At 37.9% G+C, this 24,410-nt stretch overlaps 1 protein-coding gene across 1 annotated transcript in view; it reads left to right on the top strand.

Annotated features, from left to right (window-relative positions):
• The window catches only part of FOXO1 (forkhead box O1), a 51,701-nt gene extending 31,486 nt beyond the window's left edge, over positions 1 to 20,215 (top strand). The window contains exons 2-3 of the mRNA XM_081333191.1: positions 13,759 to 15,111; positions 17,033 to 20,215. Coding sequence (XP_081189317.1) covers positions 13,759 to 15,102 — 1,344 coding nt within the window. The 3' untranslated portion in view covers positions 15,103 to 15,111; positions 17,033 to 20,215. The remainder of the gene's footprint in view (positions 1 to 13,758; positions 15,112 to 17,032) is intronic.
• The last annotated feature ends 4,195 nt before the right edge of the window (positions 20,216 to 24,410 follow it).

Genomic DNA, 24,410 nt, shown 5'->3' with positions numbered 1-24,410 from the left:
GTCTGAAATCATTATCCCATTGAAGGACCACAAACAGACTGAAGTACTAATTAAAGCAATTGGGGATGAAAAGCATGAACCCTCACTGGATTACACATTAAGGGAGAAAACGTAAGTGGCAGAATGTAGAGAATAAGGAAATATGCAGAAATATGACAGGAATATGCAAAAATCCTTACCCAAATAAGCGGGACTCAAATATTTTTTTAAATCCTGAGGTACAATATTCAGAAGTGGCTTAGATAGATGCCTCCCTAATTCAGGTGCCAGAGGGAAGGGGGAATTTACAGCACAATCAGACTTGCAAGATTCTCTTATTATAACCAATCTCAATAAAATTAATTTTAACCTTCACGTGTAGTTGATTCCTCATCTGCTGTACCTAATTCCTCATCTGCTGTACTGCTAAGCTTGTAAGCTGCCCTGAGTCTTCGGAGAAGGGCGGGATATAAATGGAATTAAAATAAAAATAAAATAAAATAATTAATTGTGCTGACATAGAAGCACCAATTTTAATCCCACACAGATCCCATTTTACACTTCCCCTTTTACTTATTGGATAGCAGGACTAATGAATGACATCAGCTTTTCTATATCTGGTTGGAGATGTGGCAGCTTTTCCAATGAGTTTTAAGGATGAGGAGAAACAATTATTTCTTTTGTCATTTAGAAAACATAAATGTTCTTTTGGGTATAATCTCATCAATCCAATTTATTGATCTGCATTAGTTCCTTATGAGTGTACAGAGTCCATGAAAGGGAAAGAAAGAGAGGAAGAGATTGTATTAACGTTCACCGTGATAACAATAGCATGACAAAAGCACTCCTACTAAAGTCCATCTGTTAATTTGATAATTAGCAACTTCTAAGTCATTATTTCCATTCCAAGATGGCCAAAGCAACAGTCATCATTCAATGGTTGAATATGAAATCAGCGAATAGAGAGATTAATCCTTGACTCCAAGGCCATAAATAGTTGCCAGCTTCTAAATAGTCCCAGCTTCTGCCAACCTAGCAGTTCGAAAGCACATAAAAAGGCAAGTAGAAAAATAGGGACCACTACGGTGGGAAGGTAACAGCGTTCCGTGCGCCTTTGGCATCTAGTCATGCCGGCCACATGACCACGGAGATGTCCTCGGACAAGCGCTGGCTCTTCGGCTTTGAAACGGAGATGAGCACCGGCCCCTAGAGTCGGAAACGACTAGCACGCATGTGCGGGGGAAACTTTACCTTTACCTTTACCTTTATGAATTTGTTAATGTTTTCCTCATGTGACCCAGTCACTGCAGAAGGCTGTAAGACTGGCAAAGACAGAAGGAAAAAGGAGAATGACCAGCAGCAAAAAAGATGGACTTAGCTACAATGGTAACAAGTACACTATTAGAAAATCTGAAAATCCAGGTTAGGAACAGATTCTGTATGAAAAATATCTATTTTAGCGGTCGCTAAGATTCATCATCAGTTTGAGAGTACATAGTCAGTCAGTCAGTCAGTCAGCCAACCAATCTATTTAATTAAAAACATATTTGATAGAAATTTTTCCATTCTTTTTGGATTAGCAGATTGGATTCTTAGCAAATAGTATACCTTACTGAATGTAAGGAGGGCGACTTCGGTGCTATGCTGTCCATTTTATTTTCTATTTTTGGAATTCACATTGTTACAGAGGAGACTGCATAGTAAATACAACTGAATTATCTTGCGAGTTTAGTCATCTAGCAGCATAACGAATAGCATGCCTGTCCAAACAATGTCAATAATAGCATATGTCCAGATGATCCTTCATATTTGAAGTTACAGCTTATGTTTGTGCACTGTTATTTTACAAGAAGGCCCATCCAAATCCAAAACTTTTATAAAAATTTCAGCAAACAGCATCTCCTTGCATTGCAGGGATTGAGTCCAAACCTTCCTTGTTCCCCAGATAACCACTCAAAAGGATTCCTCAAGCACCTGCATCAGTAGCTGAATTGATATGGGGATACTGGACTGATTGTCTTATGTTTTTCCTTTCATTCACTCCTGAGTAAATAGATAAACAGTAGTTAGTCAGTCATATACATTTATTTTATATGCCATCACATTTTCTACAGCAAGGGTTCCCAACCCGGGGTAGGAGACGATATTCCAGGGGGCGCGAAAACTCGGCTTTTCAAAATTATAGTGTATATGCATAATTTGTTGCCGATATTTTGAACTTTTGTAAGGGGTGTGAGAATCTATCAGAAGCGTTCTAGGGTTGCGGGGTAAAGAAAAGGTTGAGAGCCACTGTTCTACAGTAATACAATATTATTTCCCAAGTAAATGTATCTATCGGATAACTGTTAGAGAATTTCAGATAAATCTTTTGGGGAAGGGGGTTAAGGGAAATTCGAGGTTAAAGAAATCATAATATCCTAGATGAGTTGATTTTTAATTAAAAGGTATTTGTGGAGTTATAAGAAGAATTTGGTTTATCTAAAAGCGTGGAATGTCAGTATACATAATGAAAACATTGCTTGATTATGCCGTTTTGACTTGCACCAGCAGCATACAAAACTCTTATTATAAATACTTTGGAAAATTTTAAACCCAATTTTTTTTAAAATGGACCAAAAAAGAAAATTTTGCAGGTAGGTATCAGTAACTTGCAGTAACAGTGGAACAGGAATTGGAATGTTCGATCTTAATTAATCAACAGATTTGGCCTTTAAACAATGTTAATATCAAACAATGTTATCTATGTACCTTTTGATCTAAAGGCATTTAATTCAAGAAAAACTACTTTTTTTCAAGTGTATTGAATCTGTTGTATAAAAACTGAGTTATTTCCTTTATATGAACCATATTATGTGGATATATTTTTTTCTTTTGGCACATTTATTCCTACAGTGTTTTAGTTTTACTTTAGTTTTATGTGCATTATTAGGAATAAGATTACTTTTTAAAAAGTAAGCACATTGGCAGAAGCAAGTTTTTTATTTGTGTAGCTGTAGCATGACTATGAGAATGGAGCTACGGTGATTTAAGTAAGTGTTAGTTTAAAATGTGAAACTGCACATGCTCAGGGTATTTCCTTTCTTTGTCTCTTTAAGTCTATGTTGGCAAACCCTTTGGGTGTTCTCTGTAACAGGTATTATAAAAATAAATAAATCAGGGTTTGATAAAGAGAATAGAGAAGAGAAATATTTCTTTAGTGCTCCCCGGTTGAAAATTTTTGGAAGAGAATTCTTTAAGATAATTAAATTCAGAATGTAAAATCACTTAAATGAACCACAAGGCAGTCTATTGATGAATTACATTTCATCATCTGTGTGTCCTACTCCACACTGTTGATTATTTCCTTTAAATGTTTAAATTGGTCTGGAAAGGAACTATGAGAAGATTGACAGTAACTTGAAGAAAAACAGACATTCTGAAATAGAAAACACATTACATACCCAATATGTTTATGTGTAAACAAATAAATACTTGGAATCTGGACGAGCCCCCTCTTTAAAAGAGAAAGTCATGCAGAAATGTTAAAAGCAGAATTGCTCTGAGCAGCAGAATGAAAGTTGGGATACTGGACTGTCTTGCCAGTAGTGAAATAAATTCTTTGTATAGAATAACACCATGCCCATGTAGTTAAAAAAAATAGTTGTGCTAAGCAGAGCTTTATAGTCCGGTGCATGTTGCTTTGATAAATCCCTCTGGGCAGTTTGCGTGTCTTTTGATCTCAGTTGCTGCCTGTCCCATTCATAAACTTGAAGCTAATGTTTGTGGCACTGCAGGAAACTTTCAAAGGCTGCACTGAGTTCCTTGGAGGTTGGGTGGAATACAAATGTAACAGGCTATTTGTCTTTCTCATTATATAGTGTGCATGGCATGTTTTTCCCCTTGGTGTTTGTAATACAGTACTGGAATTTCTGAGCAAAACTCATCCTGTAAGGGGAAGGGGAGACAAAGAGCGGGTGTAGGCAGTGTGAATGGATGCCTGGCCAATTCCACCTCCATTGTCATTTCCAGCCTGTTATGCCAATTCTTGTGTGCCTCCATTGAAAACAATGGAGGTTCTTGGCTTAGGGCCTGTCATTCCCGTTTTATGATTCTGAAGTTGCAGGAAATACTAAATAGGAACAAAATATAAGTTAAAGAAGTTGGTGGCGTTTTATTGTCAGCTCAGAGGGGATATGGTTTTTAAGCGGTGACCTTTCAAAAGTGTTTACATGGCCTCGGTTGACAATTAAATGACAGCTTTCATCACCGATTCTAACAACTGTTTCCTTTGATATTTAAGTATCTGTAATTCTAATGAATGGGTCACTGTAGGTATAAATATTAAGAGCATATCAGCCAGGCCTCAATGTTTATGATACATACTGATAAAAGAAGTTTGGCCCACAATGAAAATATTGTATGTATGAATGTATGTATGTATGAATGAATGAATTTAATTTATTTGCTGCCTATCTCGCCATAGGATTACTCCAGGCGGTTTACAACAATAAAAGGGAAGAAATGAAAAAAAGTAAACAAAACAGAAGTAAAATAATAGAACAATAAAAGAAAAAAGAAAACAATGAGAATACATTGATTTTCCCTTCCTCTCCCAAAAATTACCTATGAATAAACTGTAATTTCATATTGGCAAAAATAAGGCACCTCACATATAGGGAAAATGGTGCTTTATTTTACAAGTAATTTTAATTATTAAGCATTAATTTAATCAATTTTCTTGTATGTGTATGTATGTGTGTGTTTTCATTTATTCATTCATATTCATGACTCACAAGGTAGGTCATAAGCATGCATTTATTGGGAAATCTCCAGGACTGATTTTAATGGCCATTGGCAACACCTGTTGACAAGATAGAAAATCTTTATTCCCTTTTTTGATTTTTAAAAAAAATTATATTCCTTTTTCTATTTAATCTTCCTTTCTAATCACATAAGACTCTTGATGACTTTATGGACATATCCATGTTATTTTTTTGGAGGAGCCTCACTTCAGGCTATATTTTGCCTTTCTAATCTAGATTACAGTCTTCTGGTATTCCAGGAAGGGAGCATCTTGAATTTAGGGGTTCCTGTCTTCTGGGTTAAAAAAGTAGTTGTTTCCTCAACTGTGCTAGCTTTTCATTACTTTACAGGAAATGCATGATGATTCTACCTTTGGCTTAATCAAATCCATCATTTTGTCAATATTTGTCCTGGAGGTTTCCCAATTCAAAGGAGTTTCCTGACTCCTGTAAGACAAACTGGATAAATTAAATGGCAAGACCCTATCTTAATGGACAATTCTAATCTGTATTTAAAGGAGGACTGCTCATTACAGCAGTAAATACAGGTAGTCCTTGACTTACAACCATTCATTCATTGAAAGTTACAATGGCACTGAAAAAAGTGATTTATAACTGTTTTTGCACTTACTACTGTTGCAGTGTCTCTGTGGCCACGTGATCAAAATTTAGGTGCTTGGCAAGTGGCAAGTGTTTATGATGGTTGATAGTTGCACTGTGTCTTTGACCGTGAAATCACCTTTTGCGACCTTCTGACAAGCAAATTTATTAATTTTAGCACCTGTAGCGATTCACTTAACAACTGTGGCAAGAAAACTCATAAAACGGGGCAAAATTCACTTAACAACTATCTTGCTTAGCAACAGAAATTTTGGGCTCAATTGTGGTCGTACGTCAAGGACTACCCGTGTTTGAAAAGCATTATAAAAATGTAGTAAAATACCAGGATCCAGAGGCTGAAATACCACGAGGGTACGAATGTGAAAAATGCCCAATTCAACTGAGTTTTCCACTCAAACTCAAGCCAGGTAAAAAACCTGGCAGTTACACTATATATTTGGCTAAGGGCTCTTCCTCGTGGCCGTGGTAATGTGATTTCCCCACATCCTTGAATTGGGAAGAAAATATATCAATATGAAAAGGGCTGCCTCTGCTGTTTTGTTTTATTATACCTCAGCAATAACTGCTGCCCTCACCCAGGATGTAACCTTGAGCAGTCATAGGTACCTTCAGCTACCTTTCTCCTTCCTGCCAGCCTCACTCAACTGGGTAGGAAAATAAAAGTACCAATAATTGTTCATACATGTTCTAGGATGGGTTTCAGATTTGAGCTTCCGTTTTTATTACGTAGCTATTTTTCTTACCTATTCTTACTGTGGCAAGAAAGCAGACTGTCCAGGGAATGGAGTGGTTTTCTTTTTATGGGGGCTGAAAATAATGGGTTGTTCTTTTAAAAAAAATTCTAGCTACTAGAATATTATCCTCTCAAGTATCTTCCAAAACTGCTCTGTTCTTTAGACCTTGGAACTTACATAGATGATCAGGATAGTAGTTCTGACTCCTCTTTCTCAGTAATCAGAGGCTGAAGGATGGTAATAAAGGACTATAAAAACACACGGTTCTTATCTTCAACATTAGCTCTTGACGCCCCTGATCCCCCACCTTTGCTTTCTTTGCTCTCTCCTAATCCCACAAAGCACCTTGATAGGATCTACTTAAAGGAAACTACTTGTATCCTGGTTTGTGTCTTTAAGGTAGGGGGTTAGGTCACTGCCTCTCACCAATGCTAGATCATGTGCCAATTGTAGCCGGAGTAATTTTATCTGACTCAGGTAGATCTACCTAGTGAACAAGCATAGGCTGTTCAGCTGTTTTCTAAGGCACCCTAGGGTCAGTAGCCAAAATCAGCACAATAAATATTGTCCATGCTGTGGCATTAGCTCTCGCAAGCCTACCACAAGCTGAGGTTCTCTTGAAATCTCTCCCAGCCGTCTGATTGCGTCAGTACTTGGAATGGTGTAGCCTACACAGTTGTCCCCTCCTAAATTCAGCAGGCGTCTAAAAACTTTAAAGGGCAATACTTCTGAGGTTTACTTTTGTTTCTCAAAACCTACGTCCTAGGTTTATTTTCATTTTGCTTACCAAATTAGGAAGATTGTATATTGTCTTCCATGAGATCAATATTCTCATACCCACACCTCCCAAAAGAGGATACGTGAAGTATCTGTCCTGTAGCCAAAGCAAACAGTTCCACGAAGGTGCCAAGACCAGCAACCATATAGGAGGGGACGGTGTCACAGCTGATCTTCCTTGAACCTGTCCTTGAAAGTTTTTTCCTCTTATGTGCTTTAGAATGTCCACAGGAGAAGCTTTGTGTCATATTATGAGGGAAAGCATTACTTTTCGGACCACAACATTTTAGACCAATTTCAGCCTGACTGTACAGTGAGGTGGTGGTAAGATACAGCCAACCTTATTAGGACATGTCCTTTACTAGCAGGGTGTCTTTGTATTCTGGCAAGCAACATGAGAATGAGATGAAAGCTTGTTACCTTTGAAGGGGGAAGGCTATTTTGTTTTCGTGGCTTAGCATGTTATAAAAATAGTGTGCTTGATTGTATATGGTACAACGTATGATATGACGCTCTGAAAATATTTTAATTAATCAGGTAAAATATGTTATTTGAATGCAGCAATTTACTTCTTTTAAGAACACTTATAATATGTGATTTGACTTTTGACTATATAAGATTTTGTGCTGCTTCTTGCTGCCTTGAGTTTAAATTTCTTCTTTTTACATCTATGTTTGCTGTTTTTAAAAATTCATTTTACACTGTACATTTCACTTAAATTTAAAGTACATGTTTCCTAAGACCAAACCCAAGAAACAGAATGTAAAGAATACATTGAATAGAGAATTAAGAAATAATAACATAGAGAATTAAGAAATAAGCAGCTAGGGTTTTATTTCATTAATTCATAGACACATACCCAAACATAGACAAACACACTTTATGAAATGCTTTGCAATTTCTGTGTAGTCTCAATTCTGCTATAAATAGGGTGCACAATAGCTAATGAAACAGATGTTCAATTCCCCAGAGATGTAGTTCGTAACTGATTTCAAAAAATATTACAGTGCTTTTAAAGACATCACCTGAAATCTTGAAACAGTGAATATTGTCATCTGAAAAGAGCAGTACAACAAATCACCAATGTAACTTTCTAATTTTAAATATCCTCTGAAAAAACTCTTTTCTATGTATCAGAATGGAAAACAGTTATCAAATCCTGAAGTACAGGATAAAATCAAAACATTTTACTACTATTATATGTATATCAATATATCAATGATTTTTTGGCTAAATAATGTTGATAAGCAAGCCTCTAACTAAATCCATCAATATGAGAAACTGTTCAAAAGTAACATGCACATATGCTTTCCTATAGTTTGATGATACATATAATTTTAGAAATTCTTGATAAAATAGCCATGTCTTACAGGTGATGGGTTAATTTGGTTATATAGTTATTGTAAGTGATTGTATTCAAACTTGTTTCTTTTAAAATGTCTCAAGAAGATTTTAAATGGATTATAAAAGATATAACAAATAAGTGATATTGTAATACCATTATAAAAATCTACTACATTCATGCCTAAGCAGATCATACCTTACTTCCTTTTAATGGAATAGCAATGCCTTTCCCCATAGATGGCGTTATTGCTAGAAATGGAGAAGATTTTCAGATTAACTGAAATTTTGGAATGCCAATATATTATGGACGGACAAGCTTATGGCCTTAGGATCATAGGCAGTTCTAAACCACCAAAAGTGTGACCTTCTGGAATCTTAGGAACTTGGTTTGCTTTTCCTGCTGGCCAACTAATCAGCATGATCAGCTGGCCGGCAGGAAATGGATCATTGGTTTCCTGCTGCTGTTAAGGCAGGAAGCCCAACAATCTGGTGTCCCAACTGCTTGCTGATTACTTATTCAAAAGATTGGTGAGGATCAGACCACTGGTTTCCGGTTGCTAATAGTCATTGAAAATCAACAATCTGTATTAAGCCATAGGGGCCTCACTGGGTCAGATTTATCTCTGTAGAGCTCTCTGCTTCCAAAGTTCACAGCATCGCCTCCTGTACACATATTCCAGGTAACAGGAAGCAGATGATAGCTTTGCCGTGGAGAGACATAAGTGGGCTTCTGAATGAACAGTAGATGGAAAATTAACGTATCTGATTTAGTGATCCAGGAACATTGATCAGGATACAATCAAGTGCTTCAAGGGGCCACAAACATTTGGTAGTAAATTGCTAACAGCAAAACAGTAAATATTACTCAAATGAGTAATATTTGAAAAGGATGAAAGTAGTGGGAAAGTTTGGTTTCTCCTTCAATTGCAATACATGACATTGGAACTCTACGAGGATTAAAAAGGTAAAGGTTCCCCCGCACATGCGTGCTAGTCGTTTCCGACTCTAGGGGCTCATCTCTAGGGGCTCATCTCCGTTTCAAAGCCGAAGAGCCAGCACTTGTCCGAGGACGTCTCCGTGGTCATGTGGCCGGCATGACTAGACGCCAAAGGCGCATGGAACGCTGTTACCTTCCCACCGTAGTGGTCCCTATTTTTCTACTTGCATTTTTACGTGCTTTCGAACTGCTAGGTTGGCAGAAGCTGGGACGAGTAACAGGCGCTCACTCTGTTACGCGGCACTCGGGATTCGACCCGCCAAACTGCCGCATTTTCCCATTCAGGAACATGGTTGCCTGAACAGTTCCTTCCATCATTTAAACTCAATGGCAGATTTTACAGGCAATGTTATAGGATTCACAATTCCTGTAAAAAACTTTGCAGCTTGATTTGCAAAGCGGAGCCTTGAACTCAATTTCATCCTTCTTGTCAATTTCACAATCTCAGTGAAATGCCTGGCATGGTGGTTGGTTTTTGGTTTTTTTGGGGTAGTATGGATCAAATTCTTTTGTATCACATCCAGATGTCTGGATTCAAGCCAGTCATTGCTTTCTTTCTGGGGTCTAGGACAACTCGCCATGGTTAACTCGCTGCGGGACAATTCAACACAGTATTAATTGTTTCATTCAGCCACTTTTATTATTGACGACCCCATTGTTGTTGAAATTACTGTGACTTGTATTTCTGGATTGACTTTATTATTATTGGCCACGCTTCTGTTGAAGTTAATTTAATTTTTGTATTTGTTGAATTGGCTGTGGCAAGTTGGCCGCAGCGAGTTGGCCGTGGTGAATTGGCTGTGACGTGTTGTCCTGTTTTGTTCTCTCTGCTTCCCTTCACTGTTCTAGAGTGTGACCTATAAGTGTTGGAAAGAGAGTAGTGATAAAATGATTCTATTATGCCTACATCACAGCATTCAATGGGGATTTATTTGCAGAACGTCTTGTTGTCTAAACAATTTTCCATCATACCAAAAGCTTAGATCTGTCTGTCTGTCTGTGTATCACAAAGTAGCCAAATACACATAGCATGGACTTGAAACATGGGCTAAAAAATTTTTATTTCCCCAACAAGAGTTTTATTACTGCAGGAATTGCTGTAAATTGTGGGAGGTTAGTAGTAGTCTTAGCTTTCCCAGCCTGTTTCTTGCTTTCTAAGCTGGGCATGAGGACAAAAGATCACACAGATCATCTTCCAAACATAATGGGGGAATCAGGGAATAGAAACAAAGATGTATAAAGTGGCAATAGAACAATTATGCCCACATGCAGAAATGTGTCCAGAGCCATGCTTGCAAAGTTAGAGAGAAACTTAGTGACTCCACTGAGGATTTATTGTGGATGAAGTTGCAATCAATCCTGCCAAGAAATAGAGCAATAAAATTTGACACATAGAGTTCATGCATGTACTTTGAAGTGAAACTCCTGCTTAGTTTAGAAAAAAATGCCACCTTTCATTTTCAGTGTCACTCAAGTTCTTTCTAGGCATAAGGGACAGACTCCAAATTCAGTCACGGCACTTGCTGGCCCAGGTGCCAAGTTCCAGTGTTTAAAATTGTACCATTATCAAGTCATGTCTGTGTTTGGCAAAGATTTGTAGACACAACATCAATAACTATGCTAAATATTTTTGCATTACTTATTTCTCTTCCACACTTTTTTCCAAGTAGTAAATCACACTGTAGTTTCTTTAATCTCCCCTGGCTTGTGAAAAACAGGAATTTATGTAAAAGGCACTCTGCTGCAAACCTTTTCCTGTTTGGAACTTCTGTTGTTGTTGGCAAAAATTGGAGATGGCTTAGCTACTCCAAAACTGACCTTGAATGTCCTTTGTATAAGAATACTAGACTGTAATTTTTTTGATGACTAAGGAGGTCTGCAGTTTCTGCAAAATACTAAATGGTTCTTTTGTGGATGGAGTGAATAATTTGCACAGATAGGTCTGTGCACAGAATTACATTTTCACTATAAACATACTTTAAGCTTTGGTAAGGTGGGATATATGATGGCCACAAAACATCTTGGCTGTCAAATTCTTTTTGCAATGTGTTAATGGATTTTATTCTGAGGAATTCTGAGTGTTGTGTTTTTAAAAAAAGTTTTCCAATCTTCTTCCCATGAGAATTATCAAAAGTTGCTTCAAAAATTGCTTAGCTGTTGATGTTGCTAGGGAAACAGTGTAAGCGCTATTATTCTGTCGTCCCTCTTTAAGTTATTTTCAGTAGGAATATACTGAAGCAGGAAATAGGAGAATACTTTTGCTGAGTAGATGAGCAAAACATGATGGTTCGAATTAGAAAGTGATAATCTCTGGATTTGACACTGGGTGAATGAAGCAAGCTAACCTTAACTAGAAACATAGTACAAGATAAAATAGACATGTAGAGCAAGGGTGTATTTCTCCCATTGATTTATGAAACGGAGGACGGGTCCTACCTCTCACCCAAAAAAAGTACAGGCAAAGGAGGAAAGTAAAATTTGACACCACACACCGTCCATTTCTCACTATCCTGTGTTGCTTTAAACGTTTTACCTCTCTGTCTTACTGCATTATCAAATGTCTAAGATTTCTGCTTACTTGAAAGATCATTCACAGGAAAGATATATTTCAGTTTGGAGGAGATGGATAGATTATATTCAGAATAAATATGGGACTAAAAAGTTCCATTTAGCTTATGAGTAGATTTTAGAGGGATATTGTTATTGGTACTTTGTATGTAGTTATGTTAAGGGGGAGTTAAAGCACATTATGAATTTGGTTAATTGTATATTATGCATAATTTTTATTTAGAATATGATTATTATAACTATAATCCTGTATTTAGCTCTGGGAAGTGGGGGGGAAGTGGGCGGGTTTGGGGTGGGGGAGATTTGGGGATATATTGTAAAATCTTGTTTTTGTAAAACTCTTTAATAAAAAAAAAGTGAACCAGACAAGGAAGGGTGAAATGCAAGAAAGTGGGGGAAAAGGTCAGGTTTCTGCTCCCTTGACACAAAGCCACAAAAGCCCTCCTCCCCCAACACAAAACACACGGCAGTGTTCTCTTTACCTTATGCAAAAACACCACCACCTTTGTATCTTGCAAAAAGGGGGATTCATAGCAAATTCTGAAATTGATAACCATATATTCCCCTAATATTTCTAGTGGGTTTACTATACTTGTTCAAATGAAATCTGAATACTTTTGTTTTAGTTTTATCTTATTATTTTATTCTAATCTTACACATACATGCAGCCACATACATACTTTTAAACAAAAAGGTAAAAACGAACACAAGCAAATGTAAAGGGAAAAAGAGAAAAAGAGAAAAAAAAGCAAAAAGTGCAAGAAAAGAAAAGAAAGAAAAAAAAAGAAAAAAGTTATAATGAAGTGGCTTCCGATATTCTTCACAGCATTTATAATTGTATATTTTAACCTGGAATCTTAAATATCAGGTGGTCCTTGAGTTATGACCATAGGCGAGGCTGCCCATTACGCCCAGAAGACATAACTATTTTATTTTATGAGGTTTTCTACAGCGGTTGTTAAGTAACTGCCAGTTTTTGGCAAAAGCTTTGTACGTGCAGTTGTGTGACCTGTTTCCATGCTGGATAAACCCATTGTCTACCGTCTATGGAAACGTAACAATCGCGTTTTTGGGCAGTGTCAAAGCTATCTGTCCCTTTGCTGCCAACCCACCTGATTCCAGTCCCTCCCAGGACATCTACTAATAGAAAGACGTGTCCGACCCTTTTCCTTGTTTCTCATTGGCCAGGAGATGAATGGTTTGGTGGGAATGGACTGTTGGCTTCCCGCTCCTTTAGCTGAGGTAAACTAGCTCCCTGTTCAGACCAATTAGCTGGTCAACTGGCAAGAGAAGAAATTGTAGTGGGTTTAACCCTTTGGAAGCCAGGTGCCATCTGCCCTGTTCTGTGTCCTTTTGATTCCTCTCTAGGCAGCCTCCCCTCCTCCTTTCTCTGCATTTGCATTAGTCTCGTCTGTTTCCTGAGAAGTTTGTCTTTGAGCTGACGGGATGGAATTATTGATGAATCCAGACTTTCCAGTTCCTTTTTGAAGAAAAAAAAAGTAGCTTTCAGTCCATAGCAGATCCTGATTCCCCCCCCCCCTCCAGCTATGCTCCCATGAGGAGGACTTTTTCCATGGCTGTCTGACTGAAAGTCTAGTCCAGACATTTGATAATCTATGGTGTTAATTTTCAGATGGAGCAGGTGTGGCTTCCTGCATGTGTGTAGTGCTTACTGACAAGGATCCTATTGATTCTAACAATGAAGAGTATTATTATTTGGTGTGGCAGCCACTGTGATTTTCTGACCTTGATTCACCCTCTTTGCATCCTACAAGTATGATAGGTTTTGTTGCTGATAGAAATACAATTTAAAATAAGTACGGGGGAGGGGTGGAGATACTATTTTATACTGATATTATTGTATTTCTCATTTGATGGATTTGTTTTTGGGGGGCGATCTAGGATATATTACTGTGGCAGAGCAGTTCAATATCTTTCTTACATTTTCCTTTTTTAGAACTCAATCCGTCACAACCTCTCTTTGCACAGCAAGTTCATTAGAGTTCAGAATGAAGGGACGGGAAAAAGCTCTTGGTGGATGCTTAATCCAGAAGGAGGCAAAAGTGGCAAATCTCCCAGAAGAAGGGCTGCCTCCATGGACAACAGCAGCAAGTTTGCAAAAAGCAGAGGGAGAGCTGCAAAGAAAAAATCGGCTCTTCAGGCAGCTCAAGACGGAAATGGCGACAGTCCAGGAGCACAGTTCTCAAAATGGCCTGCGAGCCCCAGCAATCATAGCAACGATGACTTTGATAATAACTGGAGTACTTTTAGACCTCGAGCCAGTTCGAATGCTAGTACCATTAGTGGAAGACTTTCCCCAATTCTGCCAGAACAAGATGACCTTGGGGAAGGGGATGTGCATTCCATGGTCTATCCTTCATCAACAACCAAAATGGCCTCAACTCTGCCGAGCCTTTCTGAAATGAGTAGTTCCGAAAATATGGAAAACCTACTAGATAATCTCAACCTTTTGTCTCCGAATGCATCATTGACTGGGTCTACCCAATCACCACCTACTACCATGATGCAACAATCTACTGGTTATTCATATACATCGTCCAATACAAATATAGCTTCAACCAATGCAGACTACAGGAAATACACTTATGCTCAGCCTAGCATAAATTCTTTGTCACAGATCCCTATGCCGACAATTCAGGACAATAAATCGAGCTATGGGACCATTAACCAGTTTAACTGCCCAGGACTTCTTAAGGAGTTGCTTACTTCTGATTCACCACCACATAATGAGGTCTTAGCCTCGGCAGATACTCATGTTTCCCAGCCTAGTAGTCGAGTACTGGGACAAAATATATTAATGGTCTCTAACTCAGCAATATCACCCTATGGCAACCAGCAGTCCCATAACAAAATCCTTGCCCCCAGTGCTCACTCTCACCAAGGACACATCCAACCCACAGCAGTAATAAACAGCCATACTTTGTCTCTCACCCTTAGTACTGTGTCTCATGCTTCAAGTGTGAATCATTCAACCTCAGCAAAAAACTCAGTCCAGGGAGTCGTGAGCCACCCAATGCAAGTGAACAGCATTAGCCCCTTCGCCACTGTGAACAGCTGTAATGGGTATGGAAGAGTGGGAATTGTTTCTTTCCATCAAGAGAAGCTGCCTAGTGACTTAGATGATATGTTCATTGAGCGATTGGACTGCGATATGGAATCAATCATTCGTAATGATCTGATGGATGGGGAAACACTAGATTTTAACTTTGACAGTGTGTTACCTAACCAAAGTTTGCCGCACGGTGTTAAAACAACAACACACAGCTGGGTGTCAGGATAAGACTGGAAGGTTAGTTCTCGTTTTTGTTATTTTATGACAATGTTGCAATACATTCATTATTATTTTGAAACCTTAAAGTAATACTATAAGGACCATATTCAGCTTGGGGTAGTCTCTTCCATTAGAATGAAAAGCTGCATATAAATTCTCTTATTTTCATGAAGTTATTACATACAGAACTGCTCCAAGATTCAGCTGTGTTAAAGGAGCTGCTGCACTAGAAGGAAATTAGACAAAGGGAGAAGGCGCAGTGGATATTACATGTAAAATATCATTAGCAAATGCCATTATATTATTTGGTTATATGATCAAAACATATTCTAGGTCAGAAATTTTATAAACACATGCTTTGCCTTGTTGTCGAAAGATGATTTATAAATACATTCAGATAATCTTAGACTTTACAACCTTTCGTTTACTGACCATTTGATGTTACAAAGACACTGAAAAAAAGTGACTTAGGGCCAGTTAGACAATAACAATAATAGAGTCGGAAGGGACCTTTGAGGTCTTCTAGTCCAACCCCCTGCTCAGGCAGGAAACCCTGTACCATTTCAGACAAAGGACCGTTGCAGCATCCCCGTGGTCACATGATCAGAATTGGGAGGCTTGGCAACTGACTCATATTTATAAAGGTTGCAGTGTCCCAGGGTCATGTGATCATTTTTTTCTGGCCTTCTGGCAAGCAAAGTCAACGGGGAAGCCAGATTCACTTTACAATTGTATTACTACTTAACAACAGTGACAAGAAAGGTTGAAAGACGGGGCAGAACTCACTTAACAACTATCTCACTTAGCAACAGAAATTTTGGCTTGAGTTGTGGTCGTAAGTCAAGGACTACATGTACTTCAAAAATCATTATAGAAGGTATAAAAATGCTATCTTATGAGATAGGTCAGTTTTCTAGAAGAAGAAATAATTATTTTACCATTAATCTAGGATTTTAAAGACTTCATTGTAAAATTACCATCATGCTTTTCATTCTCAGTTTTCTAAAAATTAATGGTTTGGGTAGGATAGTGTTATATATTCAGACACAAACAACCCCTCACATTCATAAGGAATCCCCGGCAGCCGTTTGACAGCCGTCAAATGGCTGCCGCGGCATTCCCCCCCCACACACGCAGCGAGCGGCCGATTCTGACAGCTGTCAAACTGCCGCGCATGCGCAGTGCAATGACAGCTGTCAAACCGGCCGACTCTGACAGCTGTCAAACTGCCGCGCATGCGCAGTACACTGACAGCTGTCAAACTCCACAGAGCCGCGCATGCGCAGTTCGGCCGGAGCTGTCAAAACTGCCAGCTGGCCCCGGCAACAAGCCGCCTCAGCCGCAGCCGGCCCCCTGCTTATTGGGCGTCCTATTCTGGCGGGAGATTCTTGCCTGTTTATTGGTTTTGAGAGTTGTTGTTGCCATCCCAGTTTACTATAAATAAGAGAGATTCCCGGCATTGTTTCGCCCGGGACCTCTGCCCAAATAAACGCTGTTGGTTTGAACCTGCCTGCTGTCTCGCTGTCGTCTCTCAAGATAGTTCAGATAGTCTTGCATATTTGCTTTTGTTTTTTTATATGATGAAAGGATGGGGTGGAATTACATTTTAAAAGTATCTAGGAGATGAATTGCAGTGTGTGATCTTAAGCCCGATGTCACAGAAGGGCAGTTCATCAAAAGGCAACAACAAAGAGCAAGGTATCATGTGAAGTCAAATATAGTTTTATCTTTAGCGTCTTTTGAGTAAAACCACAGGAAAGTCAACTACAGCAGTTTTTAAGGCATGGATACTTCAGTATTCTTACTGAAAGACTTATGTTGAAGTAGCATAGGTTGCCAGATCCTGATTAAAAAGTAATTCATAAATGCATTTTTATGTAGAGATCTAATCAATCGAGAATGTTTTCTATCATTGCATGTTTTCTTTCTATTATCCTAGGCTACAGTTTAAAGTGCTTCAGACATCTCTGACTACAAGAAGTGCATATGCATAAAGAAGTCCAAAGATGTTCTTCAGCTTTTTTTTTTTGCATTTTCTTGTATAATTTTTTTTCTTTTGTCAGTCTTGGCTACAAGGTCTCTTTTTGTCTGGTTTTTGTACAAAATGTTTGCTGCCGGATACTTGCAGGTTATTCGCTGCTGTAAGTAAGGAATGTGCCATTGGAACTGTCTTTATTTGGAAGTGCCAAACTCACTACTATGTCAGATAATCTTAGGCTTTACAACCAGCAGAAGATATTTGAGCATCATATGTTGACTTTGTGTTGTAGCGTTCCCTAAATAGGTGGCTTCCAGATGTATTAAATTTCAAATCCCATAATCCCTGCTAACATGGCACCAGTATGGGCGAAGTGGTATATAGAATAAGCTGTAGAAGTAAACTTAATTTCTGCAAGAATATATTAGATTTAATTAAAATCATGGAACATGGTGAACAGCTTGATTTTCATTTGGTGAGTTAAAGTTGCTGTAAATTTTCTATGTGACACACCATTGAATATAACCCAACCAAAGTTTTGCAATTCAGATTTCTACATTAGAGAGTATGTTGAGAAGCTTTGTTTGCATATGGAGTAGATTTATTGTAGAGCTCATTTCCAGATTGATTAATTTTATTAATAAAATTAGTAAAATTTGTAATACATTTATAACTATTTTCTTACATTTGCTGTTTTACAAGCTTCTTAAAAATATGCAGAATCCAATACTTTAAAAACATTCAGCATATTTTATACACAGTATTTTAACAATATAAGAGGGATGAATTTTTATTAGTACTCTTGTAAGATTTATAAGAGAAGGTTTTTACATATGAAATTTCTGGTTTTTATCTGGCATGAAGATGATCTGTATTCTTAGTACTATACTGACTGTCCAAAAGTCTTAAATGTTGTTAAATACTTTGTATATACAGATCATATTTGTATTTATTTTATGAAGTTTTATAAAGATTAGGCATTTGTGTTAATATTTTCATTAGTAATCCATTTTAATTTACCTTTTTTAATTGCATGGTCCCTCATTTCTTTTTTATTACTGCCTCCTATTTTGATTTGAAGAGATCATACAGTTAGAAACTGATTTACGCTAATTATGATGTAATAATGTATTTTATAGAAATGAATCTTGATCATAATAATGTAACAATAGTTTTGGTGAGGTTTACTGATCATTGCCTTCAACATCTTACAGTGATCAAGAGGAGTTCCAATAATTTACTCTTAGATTGATAAGAGCAGGCTTACAATATATAAATAAATATAAATAATATTGAAATTGTGAGCTATATTTTATGTCTCTTTGATATAATAGCTGTGCTGTGCATCTTTCGTTTATACAATATTGAACCTCCTCCCTCCAAAATCCAAGCAAAAAATATATTCAAAAAACTCTTTAAATCCTAACAAATTGAATTTCCAACTCTCTGAAGTATTTTTCAGGAAAAGGAGAGACACTGGCTCCTCAAAATTGCCAAATCATTTTTTTTCAATGTTTTGGAGAGTGAGGTCATGAGGAATAGCCAAGGATGATTTAGTGGACATTAGGTGAAGTACAGCCCCTGAGGGACCTTTAAGCTTCAACCCTCCTCCAATTATTTAATATATCAACTGCACATGTCTCATGGGGGAGACGTACAAGGTATTCTTTGAAGACCCTATTTTCATATAATACCACAAGGTGTACAGCTGCAGGTGTATATTTTAACTGCCACCAGAATACTCCTAAGAGGAGAATGGCCTGATAAGCATATAACCTAAGAATGTTCTAATAATGCTGGCAAAGAATCCTGGGAAAAACTGTTAAATATTCTCGTATTTCTGTGTATGTTTCAATTCATTATGAATATTAATTGAATATTGTTTGCCCAGATAAGGAACACCTCTGCTCATTTTAAACACTGACACTTAATGTTACCTGGACCCAATGCTCAGTAATGCTATTATAGGGCAGGAAGACAGGAAAATTAAAAATGTAATGGAGTGTGGTATTATAAAAATGAATGTGAAGACTGATCATACATGTTTTTGCATATATATCTTTATATTCTGTAATTTTAAATAATTGCATAAAATGGCTTTGTGAATTGTGTCAGTTGCTTTTCCAAGCAGCCAGGCTATTCTCTGTTTCAGTCTGCAAAAGAAATATATTATATAATAGAACTGTTCCAATTTAATGTATTGTTTCTAATTATGTATTAACTGCATTAATGAGATCTCTGCTTTGATAAACTGACAAGTTCTATGAAATGATAAGCTAATGTTATACTGTTGAATGGTGATAACATCTGTTAAAAAAGAGATGATTATTAATATGGACCAGTTCCTTAAAAGTCTTACAGTGCAATTCTGCACATGCTTGCTGTGATATAATTCTGACGATTCAGTTGCAAGCATGTCTCAGGATTGTAATCTTAAGTTTGCACTTGTTCCAATAAATTTGATGTTGCTATGACTTTTAAACAATTTAAGATCATAAGATGAAAAGTTCAGGCTTATTAATTTATAATTAATACTGTATTTCAAGAAAATGTTTTATTTGTGTTTTTTAAGGTCTAAAATTAATAATATGGTTTAAGATAACAGAGAAATGTAACTGCATTACAACTAGGTCTTTTAAGAAAAGAATCATCCTCCATTTTGCACTTCCCTTGTATCTCCCTCACTAACATGTTGACATCCAAATGTTTCAGATCATTTTTGCGATTTGTAAAGAGAAGGCAATTTTGATCGCTGAACACCTCAGACTGTCTTTGGATATTTGTGGAAAAGTGCCTGATGTTTTTCCAAACAGAAAATAATCCATTGTATAAATCCGTACGTGTATATGCATTACTTTAATGATCTTGTCCTTCATATGGTTACCTGTATGCTGATAAAGGATTCTGTTTATTTGTTATTGTTTGTAATCATTCAGATATGCAAAGGCATTTAAAATCTTCCTATTCTGTCTTTACAATATCATGAGAAGAGTCTTTTTAAATAACTTCATGGGCATTTTTTTACTGGAAAGATAATATATTTTATAAATAAATAAATAAATAACTATTTTCCTTTTTAATACATGGGGACCTGAGATTAAAGGGGTATGATTTGCTTCAGAAAGTCATTGCCTCAGGCCCCTATTTGCACCCAAATCCCTTGGCTCTGATTCCCAGTTCTGCATTCACTCAGCCATGCATGGGATTATTTGTGTTCCTTATACTCTTTTAATTTTCTCAATAAACACTTGTTTCAGCCCTATGACATTTACCATCCACAAGCAGAAATCAGCAATAAAGGGATGCCACTTGTAGATTTATTTTAACTCCTATACCAGGGGTCAGCAACCTGAAACAGTGAAAGAGCCACTCGGAACCGGTTCCCTCACAAAAGGAAAAACTGGGAGCCGCAAAAAATGTGTGCACATGCGCGTACATGCGCGCATGCGCAGAACAAGGTTTGACTGAAGAGTGGAGCCAAGGCAAGATATGCACTTACCCTGCATATTTGAATTGATTGGTTGAACTTTTTTAGTCCCACTTTTTTTTTTTGAACTGCACATGGCAGAGGACTGGGAGCCGCAAGAGACGGCTGAAAGAGCCGCATGCGGCTCCGGAGCCGTGGGTTGCAGACCTGTATCCTATACCAACTTCTACAGCTGGAATCTTGGTCTGTGTTAATTTGGTGTCCTTATTCCCCAAAGTGTCACTGCTGTAGCTAGCAAAGCTCACAACTGCACTTGAAAAAAAGAGAAGTTGGAGATGCCAAAATTGAGGTAGGAAATTGCTCCGATAAACATTGAGTTAAGTTGACTTAAAGTCTGTTCACTTCTCCTCTGGCATACTCTGCAGCAGAACAGACTTCCTGTTTCTAAATTATCCTCCCCATGGCATTTAAACTAGGAAACTGGGTTTAGTGCCGCTATAAAGCAAGATATACTTAAACTGAGATTTCAGAAACCATTATCTTTTGCAGTTAAAGGGGAAAAATTGGTTATATGCTAATGAGTTAAAAAAAACACCGAGAAAAGGCACTAACAGTAATTAGTGGAATGGGAAAGTACCCACTTATTACTAATGAAAAGACCTCATCTCCCAAAGCCAATGACTAAAATAGGACTTCTTGTATATATGTCTCTGCAGTATTCATATCATACTGGTAAATCACCAGTGGAAAATAACCAGACACTCTTTTTTGGCAGCTCATTTACCTCCCTCTCTGTTGGGGTGCATCAGTACTGCCCTTTCATTGTCACAGGAGATACACAGTACGGTTTAGCTAGTACAATGTGGTACTTGCAGTAGTATTTTATATTTCTGCCTCTGCTGTTGGGGAAAGTTGTGAGGCTTTCTACACAGCTTCCACATGCAGCTTTAAGAAGAAGGTCCTTTGCTAATAAAACTTGGATATTACATGGACTATTCTGGTTTCAAGAGGTACAAATATAACTGAAGAAAGAGATTCAATCTAACACTTGTTTTTGTTTGAATTCGTCTTTAAACATTTAAACGTTTTATTTTTGTTTAACTACAAGGTATAAGTCAAAAACTAACCCAATAAAAGCAGTTAAGTTCCACAAAAGGGTGTTTCTTCAAAGAATTTTCCCACGATAAATGAAACATCACTTGGTACACCTGAAAATACAAAATGAAACACAAAATTATGCTTCCATTATCTACTGTAAACTATCTTTATTTTCAAAGTAACCATTTCAGTTGTGTCACAATATACCATATCTTCTCATAAGTCAACAGAGCTCCTTCTCAGGCCTTAGCCTTAGCTAGCTATTTAGAGCCTTCGAAGCATCTGTGGCCCTAAGAATGCTTCCAATGTCTGCCACCAAATTGTAATTTTTATATAAATAAAAATATTCAATATATGTAAATCAATGTGATGTGATTTTAATTTAACTTAGTTCTGGCCTCATTCACTTTGCTTTGGTCCCAGGTATTCTGTGGAGTGAGACTTCTAGCAGACTAATTAAAATCATGAGCCTTACCTCCTCACCCGCTCTGCACCAGAGTTAGATACCTAAATTGGAGAAATTCAAAAACCCTCATTAAAGAAAATATAACAGATACGACTTTGTGCCTGCTGCTTTGCAACCCAGAAATTTTATCATATATATATATATATAATATTCCATATTATATCTTGGGTTTCCCAACATTTGCAGCTTGGAGAATTCCCCAACCAACATAGCCATTGCTGAGGATTCTGGGAATTGATGGCTATTAAATCTGAAAGTTGTCAAGAAGATTGAGAAACACTGATTCGTAGGAAGATATAATTAGTATTAATGACACCTTTCTAGTAAGTATACTACAGGCTACAAAAACAGTGCAATATATACAACAAGCATTGAGTATAATACCGTATTTTATATCTACTTGCTCCTCTGCTGGCCTGAGTTACTCTTTATAATTGTACATGTAGTACATTTTTAGGAAAAAGAAACAGATATTCAGTGAGGAGTTTAATGATTTCATTAAAAGTAATGCCATATGGCCAGCTATTAATTAATTGGATTGCTTGATTCAAGTCTGTGCAACTTGGACCTTCACTCCATTGCATTCCAGGTCAGAATTGCTGTAGCACAGGGGTGTCAAACTCAATTTCATTGAGGGCCACATCAGCATTGTGGTTGCCCTCAAGGGGCCGGGTGGGTATGGCCAGGGTGGGCGTGGCCTACTGGGAGGGCATGGCTAGAGTGGGTGTGGCCTACTGGGTGGGCATGGCCAGCTCTACATCGTTCGCATCAAGGGTGCCTATAGGGGCCTGGGCAGGAGTGGGACAGATCTGAGGGTCTCTGACAGAAGGAGGGTCTCTGGGCCAGGGCCAAGGCAGTGGGGGCCATTCCCTCACTGTTTCCTGGATGGCTTCACAGGCCACATGAAACCACTTCGCGGGCCGGATCCGGCCCCCGGGCCTTGTGTTTGACATGTCTGCTGTAGCAGCAGAAGCTATCAGCAGCAGTATTCTCTCACAACAGCAGTAGATCTTCTAGGAGTGGGAAGTGGATACAAATGTAGCTCCAGAGAGCTCAGGCCTTTTCATAAAACAAGCGATCATTTTAGCACATTAAAAAAAAGCAACGGCAAGAAACAGCACACCACAAAGTAAGCAGAATCCAACTTAATTGGCATTAAAATAAAAATGGAGTTAATGAGATGACGTTCCAGTGTCCTATAGTGGTTAAGATGTTGGTGTAGGACTTGTGTCCATCTAGGCCACTGGATCAACTTTGTCCTGTTACACTTTCTCAGCTCAGCCTGCATCTCAGAGGTGTTGTTGTGGAAATAAAATGAAGGAAGGTCCCCATATAAGCAACCCCAAGCTCCTGCAGAAAAGGTGGGATATTGGTTTTTTTTATAAAAAGAAACCATAATAAATTATTGGGTATGGCTAGTCTAGAGAAAAGAAGGACGAGGGGTGACATGATAGCAGTATTCCAGTATTTGAGGGGCTGCCACAAAGAAGAGGCAGTCAGAAGGCAAGAAATAATGGATGGAAACTAAGCAAGGAGAGAAGCAACTTGGAATTAAGGAGAAACTTCCTAACAGTGAGGACAATTAACCAGTGGAACAGCTTGCCTTCAGAAATCATTGGCGTTCCGTCACTGGGTTTTTTTAAAAAGAGACCGGACAGCCACCTGTCTGAAATAATATAGGGTTTCCTGCTTGAGCAGGGGATTAGACTAGAAGTCCAAGGTCCCTTTTAGCTCCATTTTAATTAAATTGAAAAAAACTAAGAAATATTGGAAAGCTGACTGTAGGGAGCTCCTAATAAGGAACCCAAAAAGTAAGTACCCAGCTGCAATCCTGTCCAAAAAAAGTGGCGAAGGTAGGCGTCAACCAAGCTATACAAAAGGGTTTTTTTGTGGGTTTTAAAATAATATTTACAGCTGATCTCTTTGATTTTGAAGACCTCAAGCAAACAGACATGGCATAAAAGGAAATATTTGGCAGAAGGAATGAATATAAGCATGTTCCCAATTTCCTGGTTTCAGATTTTAAAAGTATATATTATTTAGTTCAACTGACCAGTCATGGTTTGTATGACAATAATACACATCCAGAGAGTATCCTTGCAGTATGTTTTTGCTGAGATTCACATTCCTCCCTTGTGCTTTGCCCCAAGGTTAGTTTTTGGGGATGAGAAGCAGCCCACGAGGGAGTTCTAGCAGGAAGCTGCTGAGGCTCCTCCTTGGTTGAGATTTGGAGCACTTTCTAAAATGGTAGCCACCTGTTTAAAACAAAATGGCCTGTTCAAACACCTAGAAAGTAAGGGTGTTCTTAATTATGGTTTGAAATATGCTTTTGGGGTGGAGCTTAAGGA

Source organism: Vipera berus (genome assembly GCF_964194415.1).
Source record: "Vipera berus genome assembly, chromosome: 1".
NCBI classification, from domain to species: domain Eukaryota; kingdom Metazoa; phylum Chordata; class Lepidosauria; order Squamata; family Viperidae; genus Vipera; species Vipera berus.
This window is presented reverse-complemented; position numbering and strand designations above follow the sequence as displayed.